This window comes from Bos indicus x Bos taurus, chromosome 14 (genome assembly GCF_003369695.1).
Source record: "Bos indicus x Bos taurus breed Angus x Brahman F1 hybrid chromosome 14, Bos_hybrid_MaternalHap_v2.0, whole genome shotgun sequence".
Lineage (NCBI taxonomy): Eukaryota > Metazoa > Chordata > Mammalia > Artiodactyla > Bovidae > Bos > Bos indicus x Bos taurus.
In genome coordinates, this window is record NC_040089.1 from 37,533,508 (window position 1) to 37,548,814 (window position 15,307).

Below are 15,307 nucleotides of genomic sequence, written 5' to 3' on the forward strand. Positions count from 1 at the left end.
GTTGCCATTTGATTCTCCAGGGGATCTTCCTGACCAGGGATTGAACCCAGGTCTCCTGCATTGTAGGCAGATTCTTTACTGTCTGAACCACCAGGGAAGCCCCTTATCTACAAGATAAGGACTTAAATAGCAATACCATTATACCTAAGCTGTCCCTAATCCCAAAGTTATCAAATATCCAGTCTACCAATTTCCAATTGTTTCATAATTTCCCCCCTCTGTTTGGATTAAGATCTAAGTAAAGTTCTCACCTTATTTACACCTACTTTTGAAATGTCTTTTAAGACTCCTAATCCGTGGGCCCTTCTATTTCTTTCACTTTGTTTTTAAGCTGTGCCACGTGGCTTGTGGGATCTTAGTTCCTCAAAAAGGAGTCAAACCAGGACGGCCAGCAACGGAAGTGAGGAATCCTGACCACTGGACCAGCAGGGAATATCTTCTTTTTTTCTTCCCCTTGCACGTCATCTGTTGAATAAACTGAGTTTTTCGTCCTATACATGTTTTCACAGTCTAGATTTTTTTATTATATTCCCAAGGTGTAGTTAATATTTCTCTGTCTACTGTATTTGCTATAAATTGGTAGTTGGACTTTAGGCTTCATTAGACTGAGGTTTGATTAGTTAGACAAGAACTAATTCATAGCTGATGTTTGTATTAATTATCTATTGTTGTATAACAAATTGCCCCTAAAATGTGGTTTAAAACAAACACAACTGCACAGTGTCTGTTGGTTGGGTATTTGGAAATGACTCAGCTGAGTGGGTATGGCTCAGGTTCTCTCATGGGGTTGCAGTGAAGATATCAGCTGATGCTCCTGTCATCTGAAGAACTGCTTCCAAGGTGGCTCACATATGTGACTGACACATTTTTTTGTTGTTTAGTTGCTTAGTCCTGTCCGACTCTTTTCGATCCTATGAAGGGCAGCACGCCAGATTTCCCTGTCCTTCACTATCTCCTGGAGCTTGCTCAAACTCATGTCCACTGAGTCAATAATGCCATCCAACCGTCTCATCCTCTGTTGCCCCTTGTCCTCCTACCCTCAGTCTTTCCTAGCATTAGGGTCTTTTCCCATGAGTCAGCTCTTGGCATCAGGTGGCCCAAATATTGGAGCTTCAGCTTCAGCATCAGCCCTTCCAATGAATATTCAGGGTTGATTTCCTTTAGGAGTGACTAGTTGGATCTCCTTGTTGTCCAAGGGACTCTCAAGAGTTTTCTCCAGCACTACAATTCGAAAGCATCAATTCTTCGGTACTCAGCCTTCTTTATGGTTCAACTCTCACATCTATACATGGTGCTGGCCTTTTGGGAGGAGATCTGGTTTCCTACTGCATGGATCTCTCTTTAGAGCTACTGTTTGAGTGAAGTCACTCAGTCGTGTTCGACTCTTTGCAACCCCGTGGACTGTAGCCCGCCAGGCTTCTCTGTCCATGGGATTCTCCAGGCAAGAATACTGGAGTGGGTTACCACTTCCTTCTCCAGGGTATCTTCCCAACCCAAGGATCGAACCTGGGTCTCCTGCATTGCAGGCAGACGCTTTATCCTCTGAGCCACCAGGGAAGCCCATAGAGCTACTGTTTGCCCCAGAGCAATTGATCCAGGAGAACAAGGTAGAGGCTTTTATGATCTATTTTGGAAGTTGCACTTTATCATTGTGCAATATTTTCTTATTTACTCAGTCACCCTTATTCATTGTTGGAGGGGACTACACAAGAATTTGCATACCAAGAAGTAAGGATATTTGGGGGCTGTATTAGAGATTGGCTACCACCCTGTTCATCCATTGAGAGGTATACGATGTGTTCTTATCTCTCTTTGTGATATTAGCAACCTCTGATGTGTTTTCTAAGTTCACTAATTTATTAGATATTACAAAATGGTTCTATTCTATCATTCCTTTTTCATGTACTAGCTCTAATACTTCTAAAAGAGAAAAGAGCATGAGAAGGCAAGGGAAACGTGCCTCTCTGTACTATTTGGTTACCAGTAGTTCAATCTCCATAGAAAGGTCAGGATAAATGCTTGATTCTTTCCCTTTATCAGTTTTCAAAATACAATTAGTTTCCTAGTACCATTGGCTGATTAGACTTTAAACAAGTATTATGAGCTCATGGATTTGAATACATTTGATGTATTTCAATACACCAAAGTTACTGTCTTATTAATGATCATACAGTCTACAGGCAGGCTGAATGTTTAAGTCTGGAAGCTATGAATGTTACATTAAATGCCAAAAGGGATTTTATAGGTGGATCTTGTGTTGGGAAGATTGTCCTGTACTGTCCAAATGGTTGCAGTAAAATCACAGGGTCCTTATAAGAGGCAGGCAGGAGATCAGGGGAGAAGGTGATGTGATGACAGAAGCAGAGATGATGCAGTGCTGAATTTTGAAGATGGAGGAATGAAAGGATTGCAGCCCACAAGCTGAAAAGGCAAGTTAATGAATCGTTCCCCTGGAGATTCCAGAAGAACTAGGTATGTTGACTCCTTGCTTTTAGTCCACTGAAAGTGATTTGGGAGGGTAGCACTGAAACGTGTATCTTATCATATGTGAAGCAGATCGCCGGTCCAGGTTTGATGCATGAGACAGGGGGCTCAGGGCTGGTGCACTGGGATGACCCTGGGGGATGGGATGGGGACAGAGGTGGGAGGGGGGTTCTGGATGGGGAACACATGTGTGCCCATGGCTAATTCATGTTGATGTATGGCAAAAACCACTACAATATTGTAAAGTAATTAGCCTCCAATTAAAATAAGTAAATTAATTAAAAACTGATTTGGACTCCAACCTTCAGAATTTTAAGAGATTTTTTTTTTCCTGGCTGCTCCAGGCGGCTTTAGGATCTTAGTTCTCCAGCTGGGGTTCAAACCTGGGCCCTCAGCAGTGAAAGTACAGAATCTTAACCACTGAACCACCAGGGAATCCCCCATTTGCATTTTTTGGGGGGGGATTTGTGCTGGGTTTCTGTTGCTGCGAGGTTTCCTCTAGTTGCAGGGACATGGGGTTACTCTTGTGGAGCACCAGCTCTAGAGCACATGGGCTAATAGCTGCGGCTCCCCGGCTCTAGAGCACAGGCTCACCAGTTGTGGCACACAGGCTTAGTCACTCTGTGGTGTGTGGGATCTTTCCAGATCAGGGATCAAACCCATGTCTTCTGCACTGGCAGGCAGATTCTTTACCACTAATCCACCACGAAAGCCCCCATTTGTTTTGTTTTTAAGGCATTAAATTTGTGGCTATTTGTTACAACAGCAATAGGAAACCATTCTTTGGTCAATGGGACTGTCATCAGATTGGTTATCTAATACAGTAAGATGTTCTAGGTATATGATCTTCTTATACCTTTTCTGCCTCAGACCTGAAACAGCACTTTCTCTAGAGTCTTTATTCCTTTTAGTGGAACTAAGATCATACCTAGTGTGTCCAGAAAAAAAAAAAAATCGGTTAAGATGGTAAATTTTCTGTGTTTTTTCCATAATATAAAAATGTATTTTAAAAGTCGGGGGAAGAAAGAGGACACACCCATGCAGGCTCCTAGTCCTCTCAGAACACACTGAAAGGAACAAAGACTCTAGTGTTAACTGTATTTGCCTTGTTGTGCAATAGGTCTCTAGAACTTTTCATCTGGCCAACCTGAAACAATACCAGTTGAGCAACTCCCCGTTTCACTAGCCCAACCCCTACCCCATGAATTTTTGCCTTAAAAAAACCAAATGGTAAAGTAGGACCATGCCTCAGTTAAAAAAAAAAACTTTTACAAATATGATTATTTTCCTCTAAACTTGTAAATTTGAAGGCTCTGACTCTATGCTATTTTTGGCTACTAATCCACAGGCCATTGTCCTTTAAAGGATTTCAGGTAGCAAAGTATCTAAAGGGTTAGCTGTTTTTCTAGAGCAGAGTGAGAGGTTTGGAATGAAATACATTCCACACCCAAAATGATGACTATTTCAAGGTATTCCCTTGAAATTCCCTGTAGTTGGCTAAAGTGAGGGCATTCTCAAGCATGGTGGGACCCATGCCCATAATGCAGGACTCTGGCTAGTGTCCTGTGTCTGAGGTCTCATCCAGCCAGTCTCTACCCTTTGGCTCAACCTGTCGCCGAGCAAAAACACTGTGCATGAACACTGTTCAGTTCAGAGCTGACGGTCCTGCTCTCTGGGCTGTAAGAATTGATGTATAAAGATCGTGCGGGAGGGAATTCCCTGGCTGTCTAGGACTTCATGCTTCCAAGCCAAGCAGCACAGCCATAAATAAAGAAAGAATAGGAGGGTGTGCTTAGGGTTTAAAGAAAAAAGAAAAAGAACTTGGGAGAATAGCAAGCAACACAGAGGGATAAAGAGTGCTGGGCTTTTGAGTTTCTAAAGAAGACAGGTTTTGTTACTATTGACCAGGAAGTACCTCATTTTGTTTTTAAAGCTCTGTGCTCTCATTTGTATCACATGGTCGAAGAGTACATTCTAAATCATTTTCCTCTCCTCTCGCAGGAAGTGCTCAAATATTAAACACACACACGCGCGCACACACACATTCAAAAGAGGAAACAGTTGGATAGGAACTCAAATCATGTGACTGATGACTAAGTTACATTTTTTTCCCTTTACTAAAAATAAAGGGGAAGAGTCTGAAGATTAGTTACAGATTCTCCTTACATTTTTAAAGTTTTGGAGAGATTGAATCATGTTTCCATTTGTGCTTTTTTCCACCCTGTTTTCTTCCATATTTACTGAACCTAGGGAGAATCGTTGGGTCTGCAACTCCTCTGACGCCACCGTTTGGTACGACTACTGTGGTAAGTACAAAGGCGAAAACAGGTCAACCATTCCAAGGGTGTTTTCACAGGAACCTTCCTCTGCTGTCACCAGGACACAGGAAACGACCGTGTGTTCCAGCTTTTGGGGAGGCTGCTGGCAGCAAAAGGGATGTCTGGTTCCTGCCCTCTGTGGATTTTCTCCATCCATCATAGACCTCATGAGTCTCTGAACTGCGTTTCTCTTGACTTCCAAGCACTTCTGTCCTTTCCTTTGGTCAGCTATCTTTACCTTGAACCCAGTTTCAGATTCTTCCCTGTTCTGGCAGAACATCTGCTTCTGAGATTTTTGTCTCAGCCCAAGACTGGGGGCTTCCCTGGTGGCTCAGATGGTAAAGACTCTGCCTGCAATGCAGGATACCTGGGTTCATCCCTGGGTTGGGAAGATCCCCTGGAGAAGGGAGTGGCTATCCACTCCAGTATTCTTGCCTGGAGAATTCCATGGACAGAGGAGTCTGGCAGGCCATAGTCCATAAAATTGCAGAGTCAGACACGATTGAGTGACTAACATAAGATTGACTGGTTCTTCTTGAGAAGGTAGAACAGTCCTAGCTGCTTCTTGGAATTGGTTCTATCTCCAGGCTTTGATTTTTTTTTTTTTCCTCTAGCACCGTGTTGGGTGTATAACAGGCGTGTTCAAGTGTTCCAGGCTGTTGTGTTAAAGGCTTTTGGTAGAACCTCCCTAATTGGGTGTAAGGCTGATTCTGTCAGTTACTATCTGTGAGATCGTCAGCAAAGTCTCAGCCTCTCTGTGCTCCAGCTTTTTAATCTGTAAAGTGAAAGTGATTTTCAAACCCATTTTGCAAGGATTATTTTGAGGTAGAATTTTCAGCCCAGAGCCACATAGAAACAATAACATTAATTACTTAAAAAAAGAAATCAGCCACAGTCGAATGCTATTCACTGGTTGGATCACTGTTGTTTGTTTTGTTCTATCTTGTTTTGCTTCCCCCCTTTCTCTACAAATATCTGCTGGTCTGAAAGCACAGCTTTGGAGCTTGACCACTGTTTTGGTTTGGTGCTTTACACCAAAGCACCATGGGTTGGTTGGCCTTTTCTACCGACTAGCAATATCAGGAAGTCTTAAAGGGATGCTCCTGAAAATACTGGTTAGTTGAAATTCTCATGGGAAAAAAGGATTTATGGTCTAATCATATGGGGGAGATTTACAAATGTACTTTGAGTTCTGAGAAGTTCTGCAGTAAATAAATCTATTTAATCTCCCAATTTTCAGTTTTATTTTCTCTAATTTTTTGAGTGTGCCAAATACACTCTGGCAAATATTAATATAAAGTTACTCCTGGGGAATTAGAAGTAATCCCAGATGTGGGAACAAAGTCTAAGTGTGTGACCAGTCTCAGACTGATGGCTTTTTTCCTGTTTGTGATTGTACTGAATTCCTGCTCAACTTATCCCTGAAAATTCCCCATCCCGGGAGGTCAGTTCACACTCCTGTGTCCCAGGACCTCCTCAGTGCACTCAGCCCTCTTCTCTCTGCTTTGGTGCTGAGAGAACCAAAGACAGAACCTTCTCTCTGCTCCACACACACTGATTATACCACCTTTTCTGTGCTGTGTTTCATATGGCCTTTATTTATGTAACACTTTATACTATCTATCTAGCTTTTTTAAAAAAATATTTTTTGGTGTAGACCACTTTTAAAGCCTCTATTGAATTTATTACAATATTGCTTCTGTTTGTTATGTTTGGGTTTTTTGGCCTCAAGGCACGTGGGATCTTAGCTTCCTGACCAGGGATTGAACCCACACTCCCTGCATTGGAAGGTGAAGTCTTAACCACTGGACAGCCAGGGAAGTCCCAATTTATTTAACTCTTAATCTTCTAGTAACGCTAACTCAATTTGTCTTTTAATTTGATTTTTTTGAGAAAGGATCTTCTTTTCTTAAAAAAATTTATTTTATTTATTTATTTGGCTGAGGCGGGTCTTAGTTGTGGCACTCGGGGTCTTTGATCTTTGTTGCGGCATGTAGGTTCTTTTCAGTTGCAGCATATGGAATCTAGTTTCCTGACCAGGGATCAAACCCAGGTGCCCTGCATTGGCAGCTTGGTGTCTTAGCCACTGAACCACCAGGGAAATCCCTTGAGGAGGGATCTTACCTGCTTCTCTCCAATGCTGAGAAATTTCATGGTCTTTTTCTGTTGCCCCACGGATGTAGGGATCATGGGGAGCAGGTTGGGGCACACAGCTACAGCAAGACTCTCCTGGCTGCCAGGCCTCTCTGACCCTCCTCATCTGTGCCAAGATGGAAGCGGATCATGTGTTAGAAGCATTGATCCCTCCAGTGTTATTGTCAGGATGTTGGTGACAATAACTCAGTCCTTTCTGTGAGCATGATTCCCATTTGGCCTAACTACTGGGCTTACATGGTGTACCTGTTTGCCAGGGCTGCTGTAACTAAACAGCACAGACTGTGTGGCTTAATCAGCAGAAATCTATTTCTCACAGTTCTCGAGGTGGGAAATCCAAGTTCAAGGTTTAATTTCATTCTGAGGACTCTCTCCTTGGCTTGTAAATGACCATCTTCTTGCCATGTGTTCATATGACCTTTTCTCTGTGTGCGCTCATTCCTGGGGACTCCCTGTATGTCTAAATCACCTCTTCTTCTAAGGTTACTGATGACATTGGATTAGAGCCTACTCTAATGGGCTCATTTTAATTTAATCATCTCTTAAAGGCACTGTCTCCAAAGACAGTTGAAGAAGGAAATGGCAACCCACTCCAGTATTCTTGCCTGGGAAATTTCATGGACAGGGGAGCCTGGTGGGCTACAGTCCATGGAGTTGCAAAAGAGTCAGATTCAACTTAGCAATTAAACAACAACCAAAGACAGTCACATTCTGAGCTTCTAAGGATTAAAATGTCAACATATGAATTTAGGGAGAGCACATTTCAGCCCGCAACATACAGAAATGGGAATAATTGGCTGTTTTATTCTCCAGCTCTGGAAAAGGCAGAAAACATGGCTGTGCGAGTCAGTCCACACAGTCCTGGACAGGCACTGTCCTGTAGCCTAGAGTTGTTAGACTCAGTTGTAATGTGTTTTTGGCTGTAGGTCATCCTGAAATGTAAGGAATTCATGGATTATTTAATTTAGCCAGTATTCACTGAGCATCTGGCATGTGCTTGTTCTAGACATTGAGGATAATGTAGCAGTGAACAACAAAAGTCCCAGCCCTCCTGGAGTTTTGATCAGTGAAATATTCAGCATGTCAGATGGTGGTGACTGCTATGAGAAAAGAGTAAGGTGAGGGAGGGGATAGAGAGTGCAAAGATGGGAGTGGGGGTTGCATTTTAAGTTAGGATGGCCAAAGAGGGCCTCACTGAGGAGGTGACACGTAGCCAGGACAGGAATAGTAAAGGGAGTGAGCCACGACCATACCCAGGGGAAGGGGTGGGGGAAAGAGCAAGCCCAGTGGCCTAGAGGTGGTGAGGAAGGAATAGCAAGGAGGCCAGTGTGGGTGCCATGGAGTGAGTGCTGGGGAAGCAGTAGGAGATGACCTCATAGAAGGGAACGGGAAAGGAACGACAGCTTTGTAAGTCAGGAGATGACTTTACCTTTTACTGTGAGCAAAGCTTGGTCTGTCTCATGGATTGGTAATCTGTAAAATGGCAAAGGTGGAAGCAGACAACCTGTGGGGAGACTTGCAATAGTCCAAGTGAATGAGAGATTGGTGACTCAGGCCAGAGCGGGAGCAGTGGAGGTGATGAGGTGGGGTTGGTGCTGGAAGTCCCCTACATTCAAACCTTCAAATTGCAAACTTTCAGAGATGCGAACATGTGTTCCATCAATGTCAGGCATGAGTGAAATTGCAGCTTTCCCTCCATCTCCTGTTGCTGACATTCCTTCAGCTCTGATGTCTCCCACCTCCTCTCCGTCCTCAGTAACTCTTCTTGCCTGTTCACTCAGTGCCAGCTCCTATATGCCAGCCGATGTATGGTACTACTGTACTTTTCAAGGTACTATGCTGCTGCTGCTAAGTCACTTCAGTCGTGTCCGACTCTGTGTGACCCCATAGACGGCAGCCCACCAGGCTCTGCCATCCCTGGGATTCTCCAGGCAAGCACACTGGAGTGGGTTGCCATTTCCTTCTCCAATGCATGAAAGTGAAAAGTGAAAGTGAAGTTGCTCAGTTGTGTCCGACCCTCAGCAAACCCATGGACTGTGGCCTTCCAGGCTCCTCCGTCCATGAGATTTTTCCAGGCAAGAGTACTGGAGTGGGGTGCCATTGCCTTCTCCACAAGGTACTATACTACAAGATAAAAAATGTTTTATTTTTTGTTTGCTTTTTATGTATTATTTGTGTGAAAAGTATTATAAACCTACTACAGTACAGTACTTTATCACCAATCATGTTAATTGGGTACCTAGGCTAATTTTGTTGGACCTAAGAGCAAATTGGACTTATGAATGCACTCTTGGAACAGAACTTATTCGTATGTAGGGGACTTACTGTCTTCTGAAGATGGAGCCACTGGACTTGCTGACTGATTGGATATGTGGTTGCTGCATGGTCCTCCCAGCTAACTGTGTGTATCTTGGCATCTGATCTTCCCTCTCTTCCCCCTAGCTCCCGACTCCAGGCAGGCCAGCCTCTTGACTGACCTTTATTTATATTTCTACTATTCTCTAACCTGAAATATTCTGTATCTTTCTGTTCTTTGGAAACCTTTGAGGTCCATTAAAAGTCCTACTTGCCTTACAGAGACTAGTCAAGTAAGTTGAATTTAATTCAGTTTATTAATGTCTTTAATAGGCATTATGTTTAGTTATTTTAGTTATTATGCTGAGGAATGCTGAAGAGGCATATTAAGTTATAGCTGGTATGGGACTTCTCTGGTGATCCAGTGACTAAGACTCAGGGGGCCTGGGTTTCATCACTGGTCAGGGAAATAGATCCCACATGCCACAACTAAAGATCCCATATGCTGCTACTAAGACTTGGTGCAGGCAAATAAATATTAAAAAAAAAAAAACCAATATAGCTGGCATCCTCAAGGAACTCCTGACTTTTGTCTTACTTATGGGTGTTAGTGTAATAGAGGGCTTCCCCCAGTGGCTCATCGGTAAAGAATTCGCCTGCATTGGAGTAGTCACAGAAGATTGTGGGTTCGGTCCCTGGGTTGGGAAGATCCCCTGGAGGAGGGCATGGCAACCCACTCCAGTATTCTTGCCTGGAGAATCCCATGGACAGCGGAGCCTAGTGGGCTACAGTCCATGGGGTCACAAAGAGTTGGACACGACTGAATTCACACACACACACACACACACACACACACACACACACACAGTGTAATAGAGCACTGTTGTGTGCATCCCTTGGTATGTGGCCGGTTGGCCTTCGTGGTTACTTGCCTCACCCGCCTCTGAGTTGACCGTTAGTGGTCCTGCTCAGCCATTGGTCGGTGCCGCAATGGCCCCGCCTCCAAGTGACCAAATCAACCAGTGACCATTAGTGGTCCATTCAGCCAACAGGCGGTGGAGTGGCGGTTGTCTGGCTGAGTCTGAGGTAAGAGGCGGATCCCAGCCTTTTCCCCTCTCCCTTGGGGGCCCTCTAGCCCACCCAGCCTTGGGCCAGAGTGAGAGCTGGGACCCAGGAACAGGCTGGTGGCTGTGTCCTGCCAGGCTCCAGAGTCCTCACCAAGGCCACGCACTGGCCAGGCCTAGGCCTTGAAGCAGCGGTGAACCTCTCCTGCATCCCCATCCCTGTGGCCTCGAGGCAGCAGCCGTCTGCCTGGGATGCAGTCTGGGGACTTGCCCCCTACGCCTGGGCGGCCTGAGGGCAGATTGGATTCTGGGCGTTTGCCTCCCTCAGCGATGGCGGCTGGGCAGCATCTGGGGACCTGGCCTTGAGGGAGCCTGCAGCTGAGATTCGCCTCCTTTCAGCCAGGACTGGACTTCGGCGGGGTAGGAGTTGTCTGGGGACCTGGCCTTTCTTGTCAGGACAGAGAATCACATTCATTTGATGGAGGTTTATAGGAACATGCTTACCTGACCATTACCTGACCTGAAGAGCAAAGGCTCTGACACTAAGACCTTTGCAACAACTACCCACAACCCTCCTTCTCTTTTCTTAGAAAAGGGCTTTCCTGAGAGCTTTCAGGGAATTGGGATTTTTAAAGGCATGAGCCACCCGTCTCCTTGCATAGTCCTGCCGTAAACTTTTTTCTGCCCCAGACTCCAACGTTTTTGTATTTACTTCAGTTCAATTCAGTCGCTCAGTTGTGTCCGACTCCTTGCAACCCCATGGACTGCAGCACACCAGGCCTCCCTGTCCATTATCAACTCCCGGAGTTCGCTCAAACTCATGTCCACTAAGTCGGTGATGCCATCCAACCATCTCATCCTCTGTTGTCCCCTTCTCCTCCTGCCTTCAATCTTTCCCAGCATCAAGGTCTTTTCAAATGAGTCAGCTCTTTGCATCAGGTAGCCAAAGTATTGGAGTTTCAGCTTCAACATCAGTCCTTCCAATGAACACTCAGACTGTTTTTGTATTATTTGGCTTCATTGTGCATTGGGTGCATGGACTTGCATTTCAGTAACAGTAGGAAGGTTAACTATACATATCACCAGGATTCGTCTATTATTCTACAGACTCAGCATTCCACTGGGAAGTCTAATAGCCGTTTGGAGCTAGGACTTTTCATTTATACTCCTTTCCACATCTGTTTCTTCCGAAATCTTCCTCATGACATTATCCACCTAATTCCTTAGCCCCCAGACCAGAGGTATCCCTAATTATCTCTTTCCTGTAACTTTCACATTGGATTTATCAATGACTCCATTTTCATTTTCCCCAGAACATATTTTAAAGCCAACTACATTTTTTTTTTGGCTGTGCTGCTTGTCTTGTGGGATCTTAGTTCCTCAACTAGGGATTGAATCCTGGCTGCAGTAGTAAAAATACTAAGTTCTAACCACTGGTGCATGTATGTGTTCAGCTGCTGGCTTGCCAGGGAATTCCCCAACTACCTTTTTTATAAATTTAATTTTTACTTTATATCAGAATATAATTGATTTACAATGCTGTGCTAGGTACAGCAAAGTAGTTTGGTTATATATATACAAATATTGATTCCTTTTCAATTTCTTTTCCCATATAGGTTATCACAGAATATTAGGTAGAATCCCCTGTATACAGTAGGCCCTGTTGATTATCTGTTTTATTTTTAGCATGTGTATATGTTAATCCCAAACTCCTAATTTATCTTTCCCTCCTACCTTTCCCGTTTGGTCATCATAAATTTGTTTTCACAGTCTGTGAGTCTGTTTCTATTTTTTAAATAAGTTCATTTGTATCGGTTTTTTTAAGATTCCATATATAAGGGATATCATATGATATTTGTCTTTCTCTGTCTGACTCACTTCTCTTAGTTTAATAAATGTCTTAAATCCATCCATGTTGCTGCAAATGGCATCATTTCTTTCTTTCTTATGGCTGAGTAATAGCCCATTGTATTTATGCACCACATCTTCTTTATCCACTCCTCTGTCAGTGGTCATTTAGGTTGCTTCCATGTCTTGGCCACTGTAAATAATTAAAGCCAACCATTTTTCACTGTCCACTGCTCACCACTTATGCCATCCTCATCTCTTTTCTCTGGCCTCTGCAACATCCTCTTAAACTGGCCTCTCTCCATTTTAATTCCTTCCCCCATACAATCAGTTCTCATCATGGAGACCAGAGAGATCTTTTGAAAATGTAAATAAGTTACATAAGACTATTTTGATTGCTTAAAACCCCCAGTGGTTTTTCGCTACAGTTAGAGTGAAACCCCAACTTTATACCAAGGCCTCTAAGACCCTTCAAGATGGCCCTGCCTACCTGTCTGATTTCTATGATTCCCACCACCCCCCCATTATTTTCCATTTACATTGACCTATATTATTATTATTACTATCATTATTTGTATTACCAACATAATAAAACTCACACTTTTAAAGTGTACAATTCAATGATATTAAATACATTCACATTGCTTTGCAACTATCACCAATTTTCAGAATTTTTCATCATTCCAAACTGAAACTCTGTACCCATTAAAAAGTAACTCCCCATTTCTTCCTCCCCTTAGTCCCTGATAACCTCTACTCTACTTTCTGTCTCTGTGAATTTGCCTATTATGTGTATCTCATGAAACATTATTTGTATATATATGCATGTATGTTTATTTTTGTGGCTTGAACATATCAAAGTCATTGTCACCTCTGAGTCTGCGTTCCTGATCACAGCGTCCACAGAGTTGGTTGCTTCCTGTCACTCACTTAATGGATACTATAGTTGAGGTATCTCTACCCACTGCCACTCCCCCAACTTCTCTACCACATACTCAGTCTTTCTCTCATGGCCGGGTTAGATTTCTTTACTAGAATGTGCATTTATCAATTGTTCATTGTTCCTGTAGTGCCTAGAGCAATATTTGGTGCTAAGAAGTAAATAAGCACACATTTATTATTTACAGTGTGCTATGTGCCAGAGTCATGCAAAATGAATAGAGACGTGCTTCCTGCCCTCAAGACTTGCACTATTTTTACGAAGAAGAATGATGTGTGAGCAAATAACTGTAGTAAACATTTTGAATGACCATTCAAGGATGATCAAGTACTGTGAATGACAGTGTGTTTGTGGCTGTTGGGCTGGGAAGGTGTGGAGGAGTCAAGGAAGGTTTAACAGAATTGTTGATATTTGAGTACATATTGAAGGCATATGAAGGAGTTTACAGACTGATGAGGACAAGGGCATTCCTGTCAGAAGGAACTGCGTATTTATGTAATGGAAATCCTGTTAAAGGAGTAAAATGAAGTGCTGTGATAGTTCAACTCCAACCAAGGCTTTCTCTTGTGATCTCCAGTGGTACTTACTGCCAACACTCAGAGTGGCACTGATTTCATTTCATGTGCTAACTGCAGTTGCCTGGGATGTTAAGAAGGACTCTTAAGGCAGAACTCAGGGGAAAAGTGCTACGATGGATTAGCAATGCTGATACATTTGCAGGGGAACTTAGAGGCTCTTATTCTATGCTGGACCTGGTCACTACTTTCTATATTTATTAAACCAAATGTAGAATTTTACCATAAACATGGTGACTTTAAAGTAATAAAACTATTTTCCATTAGTTCCCAAACCTTTGCAAATAAATGAAGAATCACTTATTATACACTGTTATGTGATTTTTTTTTGACTCTTACATCTAATTTTTTTTAAATGTATGGTGGTCTTGTCTTTCTAGAAAAATCTTAGGCTTCCTGATGTAAAGATTAAGGTTACATTTCTATACTCCACCCTGCCTTGCTGTGGTGCTGGCTCAATACTGAGCACCAATAGGGGTATTCTGACCATTTGTCTGATTGGATTGACTTGATAGTTTCATCATAATCAGACCAACTTCAGACATTAGGAACCTTAACTGAAAGTAGAGAATTGCCCTTATGACAGTTGGTACTGGTAATTCACTGCTTTTAACTTGTTCCCAGCTTTACTCCAGGGTCTTGATGGTTTTCTACAAGCTTATCACTGAGAAAGAAGAGACACATTGCACTGTGCTTGGCAATGCATATGAAAGTGCCCATGTTGATTCAATACCATGTCAACCTTTTCAATGGCAAGAAAATAAATAAGTATACTAATTATGCAAACCTTCAAAAATCTAGGTGGAAAAGAAGACAATAAGGCACATAAGTCAATCAGTTAAGAGTTAACCACTATGAACAGTTTGTTATTTTGGTAAATATTCTTTTAGATATATAATAACATGTTAAAAATAGTAAAAATGGAATCATATTGGGTATATTGTTGGGTAACCAGCAGCTTTAAAACCTGATAGTATGCCACAAACCTCTATATCATTAAATATCTTAAAAATTTATTTAAATGACTTTGAAAGTGAAAAGTGAAAGTGTTAGTCACTTAGTCTTGTCCGACTCTTTGTGACCCCATGGACTGTAGTCCACCAGGCTCTTCTGCCCATGGAATTCTCCAGTCAAGAATACTGGAGGGGGTGGCCATTTCCTTCTCCAGGGGATCTTCCCAACCCAGGGATCGAACCCGGGTCTTCTGCATTGCAGGTGGATTTTTTACCATCTGAGTCACCAGGGGTTTAATGACTTTACATTAATTCAATAAATAGATGCACAATATTTATTCAGTTGGGTTTCTCTGGTAGCTCAACAGTAAAGAACCCGGGTGTCAAAGCAGGAGACCCCTGGATCAGCAAGATCCCCTGGAGAAGGAAATGGTAATCCATCCAGTATTCTTGCCTGGGAAATACCATGGACAGAAGAGCCTGGTGGGCTACAGTCCATTAGGTTACAAAAGAATCGGACGTGACTTAGTGACTGAGAATTAGTATTTATTCACTCACCTCTGAGCATTTTTTAAAAACTTGAGGTATAATTGCTATATAACATTATAATAGTTTCATGTATACAATGTGATCTGATATCTGTATAGACTGTGACGTGAACACCATGATAAATTTA

At 42.8% G+C, this 15,307-nt stretch overlaps 1 protein-coding gene across 1 annotated transcript in view; it reads left to right on the forward strand.

Moving 5' to 3' along the window:
- The first annotated feature begins 4,541 nt into the window (after positions 1-4,541).
- The window catches only part of LY96 (lymphocyte antigen 96), a 32,919-nt gene continuing 22,153 nt past the window's right edge, over positions 4,542-15,307 (forward strand). Inside the window, exon 1 of the mRNA XM_027561208.1 lies at positions 4,542-4,790. Coding sequence (XP_027417009.1) covers positions 4,679-4,790 — 112 coding nt within the window. The 5' untranslated portion in view covers positions 4,542-4,678. The remainder of the gene's footprint in view (positions 4,791-15,307) is intronic.